Here is a 14,440-nt window from a genome sequence, read left to right as displayed (position 1 = left end):
AAAACTCTTAAATTAAACTGTTTTGACATACAGATGAACAAAATCCTCTAAACCAAACAAACTCAAAAAACACTCTTTGCCTTTAACAAATTTCCTTTTCCTCACTCTTCAACGCGGTAAAAGTGCAATGTCTCTAGGCAGAGATCTTGATTTTCAGTCGCCAGTTCAGCTATCAAAATCCTAATGGAGGGAAACAGACTAACCTAGAAGCAGAGTTGACTTGGTCTTTTAAAGGGCTGGACAGCTCTGAAAAGAGAAGAGGAACATATGAAGCGTATTTCATGCACCAGCCTGCCTGGATGCCTGTCTCTCCTACACATTAAGTAAAACCTTGAAAAGCAAAAGAGACATGACAACTGTCCCACCAAGTTGGGATTTTGAGCCTACTGATGTAGATGTAACAACAGTGACTGGAGAATGGACTTATGCTAAATGTAGCTGTACGAGATGGTGGTCAGCAATTCCTTGCACATTTGAACAAAAACACATACCCCAGACATTGTTCCCAGCTGGGCATGGAGACAGAATTGAGTTTTAGAATAAAATGCTTCCAATCAAGTATACTGTCGATAACCTTTTACCCTGGTGACCCAGAAGAGCTATAAATCGTGTTGAACTAACCACCTCAAGCACCTCTTCTATTTCAGATACAGCTTTCTTACACCCGTTTACTTCGGTTGAAACAGCATCCGAGCCGTCTGGTGCAACAACTGATCCTGGATCTTTAACTTGGCATTTGCACTTACAGAATATTCTACCCGTACCAGCAAGGAGGGATGGATGGGACTTCCAAGTTTGAAAACAATCTCAGAACATACAGAGCCACAACAAACAGTGCTATTGCATCTGGCTCCTGGGGACTATGGAATGGGCCCCTACCCTACAGGGAGATTTGAGGAGACTCGTCTTCTCACAGAGCTTTGTTAGCCATATTCTGAATAGCTGTGGCTGGATCCCACTACGTTTTTGCTAGCTCCTGTGAGCTGTACACATGGCTATGCAGAAGTAGCCTCCCTGTAAGCTGGAGGCCACAAACCTTCTGCTCAAGAAGAGATGAAAACACAAAACTTAACCTGAAATAGAAATGACTTCCTATTAAATCCACTCAAAGAGACATTCAACTTTTCTCATGGACTGAAGGTAGAAGATGGCCCCCGCCTGCATCCAGGTGGTATTTCTCTCTTTTGTTCATACAGGAATCACTGCATCTACTTTTGCTTTTACTAGATTATGGTAAAAAGCATTACATCAGAAGGCAACAGGGCAAGTTAGGCTTATTTGTAGAAAACACAACTGGGTAAGCAGCCTCTAGTGACGGTAATCTCTAACTCCATCTGCCCAGTGTTCTGGGTGACCATGTCCACTCACGTCCCCTAAAACATCAGGGGCTCTTAGTTCTGCCACTACCCCCAACAATCTGTCAAAATTCTCCACGTGCTTCCAAAGCATAAACACAGGACAGAGCTAAACCCACCTCACATTTGCCACAGGCCAAGAGCTAGCACACAAGCAACTGATGAGGAACGATTTAGGCACTGCAAGCTTATACTTCAACAATGCTCTGTCTGCTGGAGTGTAGAGAGTAAGGGAAGGTCCCCAGTGCCTGAGCAGCCTAATGCTTCTTCTCATGCAAACACTGGTGGGCTAGCTACAAAAAAAGACAAATGACTGCAATGAACTATTAATGCATAGTAGAACAACATATATCTAGTGGTAGCCTGCCCAGCAACTGCCAGGTGAGCATTTGTGAAATCGTAACAGAGCAGTGAAGATGACCTGTCTGAGCTAGGCACAGATATAAAAACAGAAGCGAACAGGCTTCATGCTCAAGTGAAGCAAGGAGACACCTCCTGTGACAAGGAAAGGTAGAGATCTTTCCTCTAGGGATAATGACACCACGTTCCCATGGACTGAAATCTAACAGGGAGTCAGACTCTTTGAAACACATTCATGACACAATCACTCCACCAACATCAGTGATGGCCATGTAAGTGGTGTCAGAGGCACACGTCCTGTTACTATACATTATGCGCCTGGTTATCAGGGCATGGCCTGGGTCTAGGATTAAAGATTTCTTGCCATTTCCCTGCTCCTGGGGCTTGTGCAGTGCTTGCCTCTAATAAGATACCAACCACAAAGAACTTCTACCCTTACACATTCTCAGTGCAGGAAGAGTTGTCTTCATTGCAACAGCTAATAGCACTGCATATTCTTGCCTCTGCTACCCTGAGTATTCCAGGTGCAAACGGACTTTTGCTAGCTGCCCTGGCAAGTGAAGCTTCCAGGTCAGTAACCCTACAGCTGTGAACCCTCAAACAAAATTATTTATTCACCATACATTTTGACTGCCACCTAGACAGCAACGTACCTACTCATCCCTTAAACAGGTTCTGGCTGAAGAAAGGGCAAAGACCAAATGCTGGGACACAGCACACAGCGCAAGCTCTTTAATTATTATGTGCTGCAGTGAAATGTAATTAGTGAAGTTCAACTTCATCTGTTCAAGTTTTTATCAGCATGCACGGGGAGAGCTCGCAAAACACTAGAGAACTGATGGACTTGCACTTAGGATATTCGTAGGCACTACTTCACTGCGACTAGCAGAAGAAAATGTGGATAGATTACAAACACCCTGCCTTTATTTACGACCACATGCACAGCACAGACATTTTGAAAACTGCGCACAAGGACATAATTGGGATACACAGTGACATAGTCCAAGAAGAGCTATAAATACCTTTGCATGGCTCATTCAAACCCCTTTTGTACACTGACCTTATTTGGAATCAGTACTGGGAGTTCTAAGTGATGTAATTGCTGTGTACCAATCATCATTATTAGCCCCTTACTAAATTTATACCATAAAATTTAAATTACAGAGTTCATATGCGTGAAGGGGTGCATTTAGCTAGCTAGCTTACCTTACCAACCTTACCAGAAAGGAAGAAAGAAAAGCTTTTCTTTGCCTGTTTTTAGACAAGTTCTAAACCAAGAAGTTTAGCTCCAAGAGGAGCTTTTATGTTTACATGAATATTATATTCTGAATCAAATCCCAGTTTCAAAATGAACATCTTTGTACCTTTCTTAAGGAGAAAGGCTAAACGAACAGAGGTACATGCTCCCTTCATCATTATATATATCACGAGTAATTCAGACTTCTTTTAGTGCTTTGGGAAAATTATGACGTGTAACAGTTTGGCTTATATAACTTTAATGTACACTTCTAAGTTAAATTTGAGTCGTTTTAATTTGTATGTATTTATCTGCAATTCTGTGTTTTGGGGGTTGTTTCATTTTTACTAAATTTTATTCTTTGACATACAGTGGGATCAGAAGGACTGAAACATCGGTACACAGGAAGAGAAGATAGAAATGAGAAGAAACAACCTGATTTATCCTAAAATGACAAGTTCTTAAGAAACATCCCAGTCGGAATGAATGGCACTAGAGTTTCACCTGCATGGCTTTTGCATGAGTTTGGCATTTCCTTATTGTCAGTACTCACCAAATAAACAGAAAAGAGAAGGTTACACTGGGCTAATCTGCACAGACAGAGGGAAAGGGAGTGTGGAGAGGAAAAAAGATGGGGTAGCTTTGGATAGCCAAACTCTGAATCAGCTTGTTGGCTATAATTTGATCTGAACGAAAATGAGGCAAGGTAATTTCTTAAGCTTATGGAAGGTCTTGATATGTTTCTCAACACCCTACCAAGCCTACTGTCTTTGAGAGGTTTTTGATAGTAGTACAGCACAGAGGGATGAAAACGGCAGACTCCTGTTTCAGTGGGGACACTTTCTGCATGCCAATCCTAATTTTTAAATATATAGTAAAATAACATTCTTGACTCTACAGAATGCAGTTGGATTTCCAAAAATTCATCCTTACCCTTAATTCCTTGGAAAGAAATTGACTTCTCAGTTCCTAAGAAGTCTCATTCCACAATAGAGCATATATTCTAAAAATTTCTAGATCTGCTCCAGAATCACAGACATGTAAAATCAAACTGTATACTGTGTTATTGGAGTCAAGAATCAGAAAGCCACATTAAAGTCCATCTGAAGCCTAGAAAGCAGGAAGAGTACTTTCCACAGACCTTACCAAAAATAATAAGCCTGTGCCCTGAAGGCAAAAAAAGACAAGTCACCCAGACTGCTTTAGGCCAAATCTTCACCTATGCTGGAGACAGCAGAAGTGCTACTGATAAGCTGTACAACCTACGCATAATCCCTCTTTGAGATCCAATACATCCTGAGTTACCACTGAGTGCTGCTCTACCAGTATTTTGAAATTAAACTATTAATAAAAGGAAAAAAAAAGAACTAGTATTTCAAAAAATATCAGGTATCAATAGAATTGGTAAAAAGCAGACAACCTGAAATCATCCTAAAACATCTTAAAGTCACTATCACCAATTCTGGGACCTACATGAGCCTCATCCAAAGAAGAGGATGCCTACAGAGAAGAGACAGGTAGAGCATTTCCAGACCTCCCCATTCAGTCACAAGGTGGATTCTTCTGATGGATGGATGGATGAGGTTTTCTCACAGCTGACAAAGTCTGGCCAATACGTAGGCTAGAACTCCTACACTGGTACACAAAAGGACTCTTCTGCAACTTCTTAAGTAATATTTTCTAAGGGAAAAGCAAAGAAGTACTTCAGAAAACAAAGCAGCATAGCAAGGAAGTAACTTTAAATACCCTCACTGATAGCCAGGACTGATCATACTGATGAATGGAAGTCTGCCGCCAAGATCCACTTTGAAGAGAAAGGGCAACAGCAATTCCTCAGGAAGCAGGCTGATCAAAAAGGAAAGGGTCTGTTGTTCAGGTGCTATCTCGCCATTCAAATAGACCTACTAATGATTGTTGTGCACTTTGAGCCTTCTTAATGATGAACAGAAGCAAGTTAATGGTGATAAAGCTTAGGAAAACCCTTACAAAGAGTGAGGATGCAGACCACAACATGCCAAAAATTAATACAGCAACCACTCCTGCCATTCAGAAAGCTGGTAAAGGATTCCCTCCCTACCTTATGCTCTTTTTCCAGTTCATCCCATCAGAAGTTATATATATTTAAATAAAGAGGCAATTCCTCTTTACAAATTCTAGTCTTATCTGCTAATACTTCTTAGGATCCAGACAGATCAATTTCCATTTCAGAGGAACTACCTTTGACCTTCAAACACCAACTAAGAAATCGCAAGTGCTCCAAGAATCCACTCAAAGACTAGGCTTCTGTAATAATCAGTAAAAATAATTTCAATTTATTCAATATAATTATACACTGCAAATGTGATACATAAGCAGATTACTAACCAGACAGAAAATGGAAATAAAAACAATGCAAACAGAAAGAATACTTTAAAATGACATGTAAAGTTGTTTTTTTTTTTTCAAAGAACACTGAAAAGGGAATTCATCCATTTAATTAAAGAAAAAAAATCTTATCAAAATTTACCTAGGCTCGATGATTGAGTTTCAAGGGTTTGGGCATCTACAATTTGCCTGAACACAAATGCAGGTTCAAGGTCATAAAAGGAAGCTTCTGTTAACTTAATCATAATCTAAGTGAATCTGAACCTACACATAAGGTAATTGGATGTGATTATACCATTTCAATGAGACAGAAATTAACTTATATTTAAGATGTTTATTCCAATCTTTTGCCTATGAAATGATCCAATTTATCTCTAAGCAAAAATCTCTCCATTGTTTCCTCAGACCAACTGATGCTAAGTCATCATAAACTGTAATACTTAACTCATTCAAGTTGAATTGCTACTTAGTCTTATCACTAATGACTATCATATGCTATTTCCTATATTTTCTTATGCTACATAACACACCTAGGCCTAACAAAGAGAGCTAGGATTAAGCAAGACGTTTATAACAACAAAACAAAAACCAGAGAAAATTATAGTTACTCCACCCATGTTCCCCTGCAGAAAGACAGAGGTAAGCACAGGATGCAGAAAGGTGGGCAGCAGCATTGAAAGACTTCAAGGTTATGCATGCCCCGCATCCCAGTAAAACATGAGGACTACTATTCTTGATGAAAACTCAAGTTTCACATAACTTGAGTTTCCAAGTTCATTCTCCACTCTACTGGCTTTTATTACATGGCTGTCACAATGAAATACCTATAAATCTAAAAGCTGTCTCCTCGTTCCTCTCTCCCCACAAAATTTGAACAACCAACCTCCCCCTTCTGGGTGGCAAGTTACTGACTTCACCTCAAACTCTAAAATGCCACAAAATTTGAATTTCTGGAAAACAAAAAAAAACTTTAAAATTGGGCATTTCAGAACTAATTTATACATACAGATTTGTGTAGGCTATAAGAGAAACCGTAATACATTTCTTAGCTTCAGTTAAATCAGAAGGAAAACAAACCAACCTTCCAAACCGGGATATGTTCATGTATGTAGTATGGAATTTTAAGCATGTTTCACATGACTGAAGCACGTGGCTAAATCCTTACAGAAGGGGCCATGAACAACAAAATTGAGAGGCTGGTCTACAGGGTGGTTGGTCATAGATTTATCTTCCATATGCTACTAAATCAGAGAATTCAACATAAAAGCAAGCACATTTTATTAAAGATGTATTTGGAGACCAAACAAAACTTTGTTAAAATAAAACACCAGAAAAAGTCATTTTTATACATTTGTTTTTTAACTGTTTACAGTTACAATTAAATGTTGAGTTTGAATTTCTTCATCCAATGGAACTGTGTGGGTGCAGGCCTGTGAAGTATTCTACAATACCTGTGCTTTTAAGTGAAATGATTAGCTCAGTGGCATTACTGAAATAAAATTGGGCAAATGCAGACTACAGTATTAACAGGTAAGCAAATGTTTTCTGTTATGAAGAATATTTTGCTATCTGTAAGTACAGCAAGCATCAGCAAACAAAAGGAGGAGTGGAAACTGAAGAATTAAGTATTTTTTTTTTGATCATTATTTGTATTTCATGCAAATTAACTTCAGTCAGATATGAATCAGATTAGTAGTTTGCACGTTGTTAGGCAGGCATTTAAAAAGCATACCTGTTGAATATGTTCTCACTTGCAGCGTACTTGTCCAGTCTTCCCAAAGGCGTCAACATTTCATCTTGTGAGACAAAGTCCAGGGCTGAAGGTATAATAATCACATCAGACTCTGAGCTGTAGTCATCCACACCAACTATCAGAGACATCAGAAATACTCCTTATAATCACAGTAGTTTAACACTAAAATGATGTCTGTTGTTGGTCTGAAATACACAAGTCTAGGCAAGGCTCTGATGACAATATATTTACTAGCTGCACTAAATCATTTCCCCCACCTTTCCCCAGCCCCCAGGAAGCCTTTCCTATACAAAAGTAATTTACTCAAAATTCATTTAATCCAATTTTTAGGTATTGTCTCTAAATTCCTAAACATGACATTTAGCACGAACCTTGGATGTTTAGCGATTTTAATCTGACATTTATACTTTATATACATATATATATTTTTAATCAAGCAAGTGACTTTTAGGTAATTCTAAAATCAGCTTTTTGAACATGCACGGACTAAAATCATAGGTGCAATTAGTCCAGAGCTAATGCAACATCTAGCAGAACAAAAAAAAAAAAATTTTTTTTTAAATTAAGCATGTTAAAAAGTTCAGACGCATTGCTGTTATCTGACTACCAAATAAAAACCAGGTACAGTTCACTTACTGCATAATTACTAACCAGCTTGTCAAAAGACAACTTCATATGAACAGAAACCACGATGAACTGGAAAAGGGGTCCAGCCCTGCTCTGCGAAGCTGCTTGAAGTATTAGGATTTGAACTACCACCTTTTCTAGCTTCCACATGCCCTCTAAACTACTCAACACCGCAGTCCCATAACAAACACAGCCTGCAAATGCAACAACGGCAAATGCAATTGCTTATTTGCAAGAACTATCCCAGGTCACCAGCTTCACCCCTGAAAATACAACACTGCAGTATGCTACAACTTCTTCTTTGGTCTTTTATCTGAAAAGCCTTTTGAAAACTGGCAGATATAGATAGGTGGACTGATCTAGAAGTCCAATGATGATTTTTTTTTTTTTTCAAGTGAAATCCGTGGAGAAAAAGATTACTCTTCTTCCCTTCCATACAGCTATAGTATATTGACTTTTAGGCATTGCATTGTTAACCTCAATATTCGACGTTCCAAATACCTAAGCAGCTACCACTTTCTGAATGCCTTCCTCACCATATTTCAAATGTTAAAAGAATTAACAACCAAAGGCCTATAGAAGAGTAATATTTTCACACCTAAATTGAATTAATAGCATCCGTTTACCAGCAAATTAGTTCTCCATCTTCTCGGTAGAGAGACAGTGATATCGTTTAAATGGTCATAAATAAATCCTATGCCTGGATGAAGGTCCAAATTCTGCAGTTGCTGGCAGCACATAAAAATCCTTGAAAGAAATCAAAGAAGCGATGGGAAAAAGAGCAGGGCATATTAATAGAAGGGCATAAGAGGAATCGGAGAGGGAGTGGCAAGAAAGAAAGCGTACTAGCAGCTGTGAGAGCAGTTTGGGGTAGTGCTCTCGGATATGCCCAAGGTAGAGGGGAACACACTGCGGGGGGAGGAGGAGGAAGGCTTGAAAAAAGGTCAGTTGCATAAAGCTATTGCAGCACGAAGGACAAGCACTTAGCAACCCGGGGTTTACACAACTGTTTGAACTTCTGTTTGCCCAGACCTTAAGGGACCAAGGCACAAGGATTCAGGTTTGTGGGTTTTTTTGTTTTCTGGGTGTTGCTGGGTTTTTGTTTGTTTGGTTTTTCTCTCCTCCTCAAGACCCAGTTTTATTTTCGCAGGAAAAGGCGAGGGAAGGTAAAAACATACAAAGCAAGTTAGGACTTTATGCTAGGTAAGTTAACAAGAAGCAGGTTACAGCCTTTCACAGAATCAAATTCAACCCATGAATTCAACTGAAACCAGAGGTTTTCCCGTGTTAGTACTTACACCAAGACACCTCTGCACACACACCTTTCTCACACGGACTTGTCTTACTGTTGTATGAGAGGTCCTACTTTCAGAGGGCTGGTATAAGACATAATTTTGAAGCAATTCTGCAGCACCCGTACTTGCATTGTTAGATGCATACTCCTCATCTCAAGAGATGAACTACGTTATTTATTTATTTTTAATCACTACAGTCATTACCTTCACTAGGTAGCTACACCACCGCACTCAGATTGATTTCTAAGCTACAGAAATTAACTGGGGTGGAAATATCACTCTAATTTTCAGTGAAATTAATTTTATAGCAGGATCTTATATTCCTATCTGAAAGTCTGTAGATCAGACTATACGCTTACATGTATAAACTGGGGAAACTATGCCAAATACAGTCGCCAAAAGAATTATTTTTATTTTATTTATCAAAAGTATCAGTAAAAAATATGCTGACCATCACACCAACCTCCGCTAGCTTTATTTCCTCCATTTCTCTCCTCTCAACCTCAACTTTGTGTTCAACGTCCCCCTTCCCCCCCCACTTCATTTCTCCTTGTCTGCTACTCCTACAGCGGTCCAACGCAGACGTCATCTTAACCGCTGCAGAGCACGAAGACAGCTCACTCAATTTATGCCATACAAACTAGTCACGCAGTCTATTTATGCCACACACACATACACCAAAGCTGGCCGGACGTCTGATGCCTTTGATTTAAGTGAACTGAACGTTCTCGTAATTTTTACCTGGTCAAACCAGTGTCAGATATAAGTATCAATGACAAAAATATGATACATATAAATATTAGGAGCTACTTACAACTTCTGTTTGAGGTCTCATTCTAATTCAAACAGAAAATTAGGTATGTGCATTTGACTCCGCGGTGTTTTGCACGTTGTAAAATTAAGTTTAGCATTGCAACAGGCTTGATATGCCTCCGCTACTGATACTGAGCAATATTACTCAGCCCCAGCACCTCAGCTTTTAGCCGAAGAGCTCGTTCAAATGGCAGCATCCTGATAAAAGCAACACAAATACCAGCAGGGCAGAGAAGGGGGATTAAAGATCAATCAGTGCATGGTTACAAAAAGCACTTCTACAGTTACCTACATATTCTTTTTCACTCTCAACACCAAGACACTGCTTCAAGCAAGCTAAAAGGAGCATCAGCCCACAGTATTTGAAGCTTATTCCAAAACAGGTGTCAAAAAGGCTTTTAACTGGATATTGCCTCTTCAGCTCTCCTTGGCTGAGTGCTCAGAGTTGGGTGGAAAGCAAAGTACCACCGTACCTTTTGTGCTATACATTTTACAAATGCCAAAAAGCCCTTGAATACATGTCTTGACTTGTTCAAATGTAAAATGTCCAGCTTCATCCCCACTTCACAATACAGGCCAAGCAACAGAGCCACACGTCACTTCCCACTCCTGCTGCAGAGAAACAACAGGTCACTTTCCCTATTTTTCTGTACTTTCTCCAACTAGTACCAGTAAGCCAAGACCAAATGCTCAGAAGGCATTGAAGCTACATGCCACCATTGAAACTACTGCAAATGTAAGTAGCTTTTAATCTGGCCTTATGTTCATGCCAACTTGCAAAAGTAGACCTAGGAAATTAGGGGTTTCTAAAAAAACATCCTATCCCACTAGCTCAAAGTTGCTAGTGGTGGTGAGGTGAGGAACACTCATCAGCCAACAGCATGAAAAGCAATCACAGTGCCACTACGTTCTGTCCACATAAGCCAAGCAGTGCAAAATGAATAAATGCATTAATTTATCTAGATGGCCTGGGTTTGTACTTAGTAGTTTGCAAACTTCTCAATTCTAGAAATTCTTGATTCTTCAAAATTCTACACTACTACCATGAAACACAAGGCAGTACAGAATAATAGAATAAGCACTGGATTTTGTTTCAGTATCTGGCTATCACTGCAATGTATGACACAAGCCATGTAATTCCCCTCTCTACCTTTGTTTTCCTGCGCAATCATTTGTTTGACTCTTTTATGCACGTTTTTCAGGCTTGTCTCTGTCTTGCATCTGGTCCACACCATACCAAGAATATATTAAGACACACCTGCCTTAAGTTCTCCATTTTATGGCAGGGATACAACAATTATTTGCCCCAGTTATTAACTAACACGGACTACAAACCACCTTGCTGAGACAGACTGTGCTTAGTCAACGAGTGACAAGTTTGGCTGAGAAGTTATACGCAACACAGTGAAGTCCATTTAAAACTCGGCCCCCTATAAAACTGTTGCCTGCAGGCCGATTTTCAAGGGAGCTCATTTTTCTACTGTAAGTCGCATCTTCATGATATCATTCACAAAGGTCTTGTTCATGTCATGTCTTTACAGGCAGGCACAAAAGATCACGTTTGAAAAAATAGTTACTACTTTTTTTTGTATTTAATAATACGTGAATGACTTGCTACCACGGACTGTTCAGTAGCAAGGTTACGTGCATTCTTCTGCATCTGCTATGGGCTCCATGGCAGAAACACAACCTCCTTCATTCTGGCACAGAAAGTCAGTAACAAGAAGAGAGGCACTCTGAGTATGAGCAACTCTTCACTTCTCAGAGCTGAGCAACAAATAACTTTAAAGATTCAGGATTTCCATCTAGTATCAAGTTCCTTTATTTTACCTTCTGCATTCCCAAAGCATTCTCTAGATCTATTAAGGAGTCTCTATGGCAATTGCTACAGGTATAACTAAAAAAAAAAAAAATTGGCTAACTCTTTCTTCAACTGTAGCACAGACCATTTGCTCTCTACACTGATTGCTACCATAAAGATGTTCATGTCAATGAAGCACTCAAATGGAGAAAGGACTTAGTTCTGTTCTGCTGTTCAAGCAAGTAATTTTTCTGTTTAATTGTAAAGTAAAAATATTAGTTCTCCAAGCCCAAACATTCAATATTGTATCACAAAATAACAGTAGCAAGTTCTTTCCTCTGTGCTATGAAAGAATAAATTCACCTTGCATTAAGATTTCTGCAGAACACAAGCAGTATTCTCAGCCCTTCAATATTGCAAATAACGCTATTTTCCAACTCATTTTCTGTAAGAGAATCACCTTGCATCTTGATATTCTGCAACGAGAAGTCCACCACAGCAACACTGAGGTTTTTAGTAGAGCATGGAAGCTAAACTTGTGAATTTATGCTCAGTTACAGACTCATTACTCTCTTTCGTTGTGCACTGTATTCCATCTCCAGTTCCACAGTGACATCACAGCCCAAAGTCATTCTATTTCGGCCTCATTTGCTACCATAAATCTACCACACCGCTTCAGTAACGTTAACCAAATGCTACTGCAACTACAATTACACAGATATTACAAAACGTGTGTGTATTGCCGAGTTCCACCACCTCACCTGCCTGACACTACTCACTGCTGATCACAGAAAGCTGGAGCTGACTTCTCCGTGAGATACTACAGCAGAAAAGCAGACAGTAGATTTCGGAGGCTGAAAATGCAAATAAGGTGCCACAAGTTTACCCTGATTTTGCGGATGTTGTAAGAGACAAACGCAAGTTTGAACAGCATGTGATTCTACTCAGCAAAATACAAGACAGGTGAGTAGAAGTCTAGAAAGGATCTGCAGGTGGTAATTGGAGATTTCTGTCTGGCCAACTATTAGTAGAAATAAGAACCACGCTTCCCCTTTTCTGTCTCTCACCCCAATTCTGCTTTGAAGCACGAAGAGTTATCCCCATTTCAGCTTCTGCTCCATGCACGTTAAATCTCACCGGTGTGCACAGACCTCCCCGTCTGCACTCCAGGCTTGGTGGTGGGAGAGAAAAGGGAGAGAGGCAGAAGCAAGGAAGATGAGGGGGAAGCGCAAAGCAGCTCTGATCCAAAGTTGCCGTGCTAACAGCAAAGCTTACCACATTAGCCACTACGCAGCACTTTCATAGTGAAGTCTGTTAACAGCTTGACGCGCAGACAGAGCAAACCCGTTAAAAACAGACTTGACTGCAGGCTTCAGGAGGGGAGCATTTAGCAGATGAAAGAAAGACACAGGAATCAAAACCAGCAGCAGTTTACACACAGAACCCGTGCAAGTGTGGCACAGCAAATACAAAAGAGCCACTAGACTAAACATAACAGACTAAGGGAATATTTTCGTCTAGCAAAAGCCTTCAAAAAAAAAAAAAAAGACAGAGACCATTATCAGGCATGCCAAAGGAGTTGCCTTTCTCATCAAACATAAGAGAAAACAAGGGGTGATACAAATCCTTTAAAAGCAACAAGGACTGGTGCAGCTACAAACAGGTTTGTCTCTTCAAGGCGTACACAAGCAGCACTGCAAATCCTGATCTGCTCTGAAACAAAGGGAAAGAAAGCTCTTCTTGCTCACTACTCCTTAATTTGCACAGCAGCGGAATGGACCTTCTACCGGTTAACGGCCAGACCTGCAACAAGAGCTGGTCCGCAGGAAACTGAAACAAAGAGGACATCCAAGCTACCAGCTAAAACAATCAGCAGTTTATATTTTGTCTACCAGTTTCCTGCTGGGAGCATGTCACACCCATCACCATGGTATCCGTGTCCCTTGCTATTTGCACTGCATGCAATTAAGGCTCCTGGAAGGAGGCTGGAGTGAAGTAAAGGACAGTGCAAGCAGGAAGTTACTCTGAGGTACTTTTTTCTCCGCTACAAATACCTTACAGTCAAAGGTAGCCGCCCTCTGAACGTATCCCACTGCTGCTTCTGGGGCTTTTGATTGTCTGCATGACTATTTGAGTTTTGTAGCATTGTGGAAAGAACCCCATTTCCATCTCCGACCAAGATGTTCTGCCCGGTCCTACCTTGACAGGATGCCCACATTCACTGTGCCTGGAGCCACGCTCACGTTCTGCCCCTAATTGGGCAGCTGTTACACACAAAAACATCGAGCTCAAACTGTGTTTTAAGCTTGGACTAACCGGAAGGGAGAGCATTATAACGCAAGCAGTTGAAGCTCAAATGTTGTAAAGGCTTGCGCTAGCTCTGCAGTGACGTGACACTGCGTTACACCACATCAGCTACAAACCCAAGTGCTCCACTTGGCTCAAGCACTGCTTCACTGTGCAGTTATGTTACTGGCTCGAGCACAGCATCTCAAACTTGCTTACTTGGGCTAAAAGCTGCAAAGGCAAGCTTTATGACTAGTACATCCACAGTCTGTAAAATACAGCTTTGCAACGTAAATCACTTGGAACTTCCTAGCTGTCCTTCTCCTCTCTCCACTTAAATGCTCTGCAGACTTTTCTTTTTTTGACAGAATTCAAGACGCTTGCTGGGATAAGCCTTCGTGTTTCCTGAGCATTCACAGGAGGACATTCTTTCTGCGACTCCTCACACTCTTCTCGTTTCTGCAGCTCTTCACACTTTTCCTGTTTGTGCCCAAAGTGTAGAATTGGTCAAGGGGAAAAGATGAAGTGGCACTGAATGTACTGGATTCA

General features: G+C 40.4%; 1 protein-coding gene across 17 annotated transcripts in view; it reads right to left on the bottom strand.

Moving 5' to 3' along the window:
* Positions 1–14,440, bottom strand: part of PPP4R1 (protein phosphatase 4 regulatory subunit 1) — a 63,720-nt gene that overhangs the window by 41,477 nt on the left and 7,803 nt on the right. For 7 of the 17 annotated variants that reach the window (XM_040550023.1, XM_040550021.1, XM_040550030.1 and 4 more), the window contains one exon: positions 7,049–7,133. The exons of 2 other annotated variants lie outside the window; for them this stretch is intronic. In XM_040550023.1, the coding sequence (XP_040405957.1) occupies positions 7,049–7,107 (59 nt within the window). In that variant the 5' untranslated portion in view covers positions 7,108–7,133. Of the gene's footprint in view, positions 1–203; positions 247–4,425; positions 4,633–6,140; positions 6,267–7,048; positions 7,185–14,440 lie in introns of those variants that run through there. 8 more of the 17 variants (XM_040550018.1, XM_040550014.1, XM_040550016.1 and 5 more) reach the window with 6 other exon arrangements.

Source organism: Cygnus olor, chromosome 2 (assembly GCF_009769625.2).
Source record: "Cygnus olor isolate bCygOlo1 chromosome 2, bCygOlo1.pri.v2, whole genome shotgun sequence".
Taxonomy (NCBI): domain Eukaryota; kingdom Metazoa; phylum Chordata; class Aves; order Anseriformes; family Anatidae; genus Cygnus; species Cygnus olor.
Note: the sequence above shows the minus strand (reverse complement) of the source record. Positions and strands in the feature narration are given on the sequence as shown.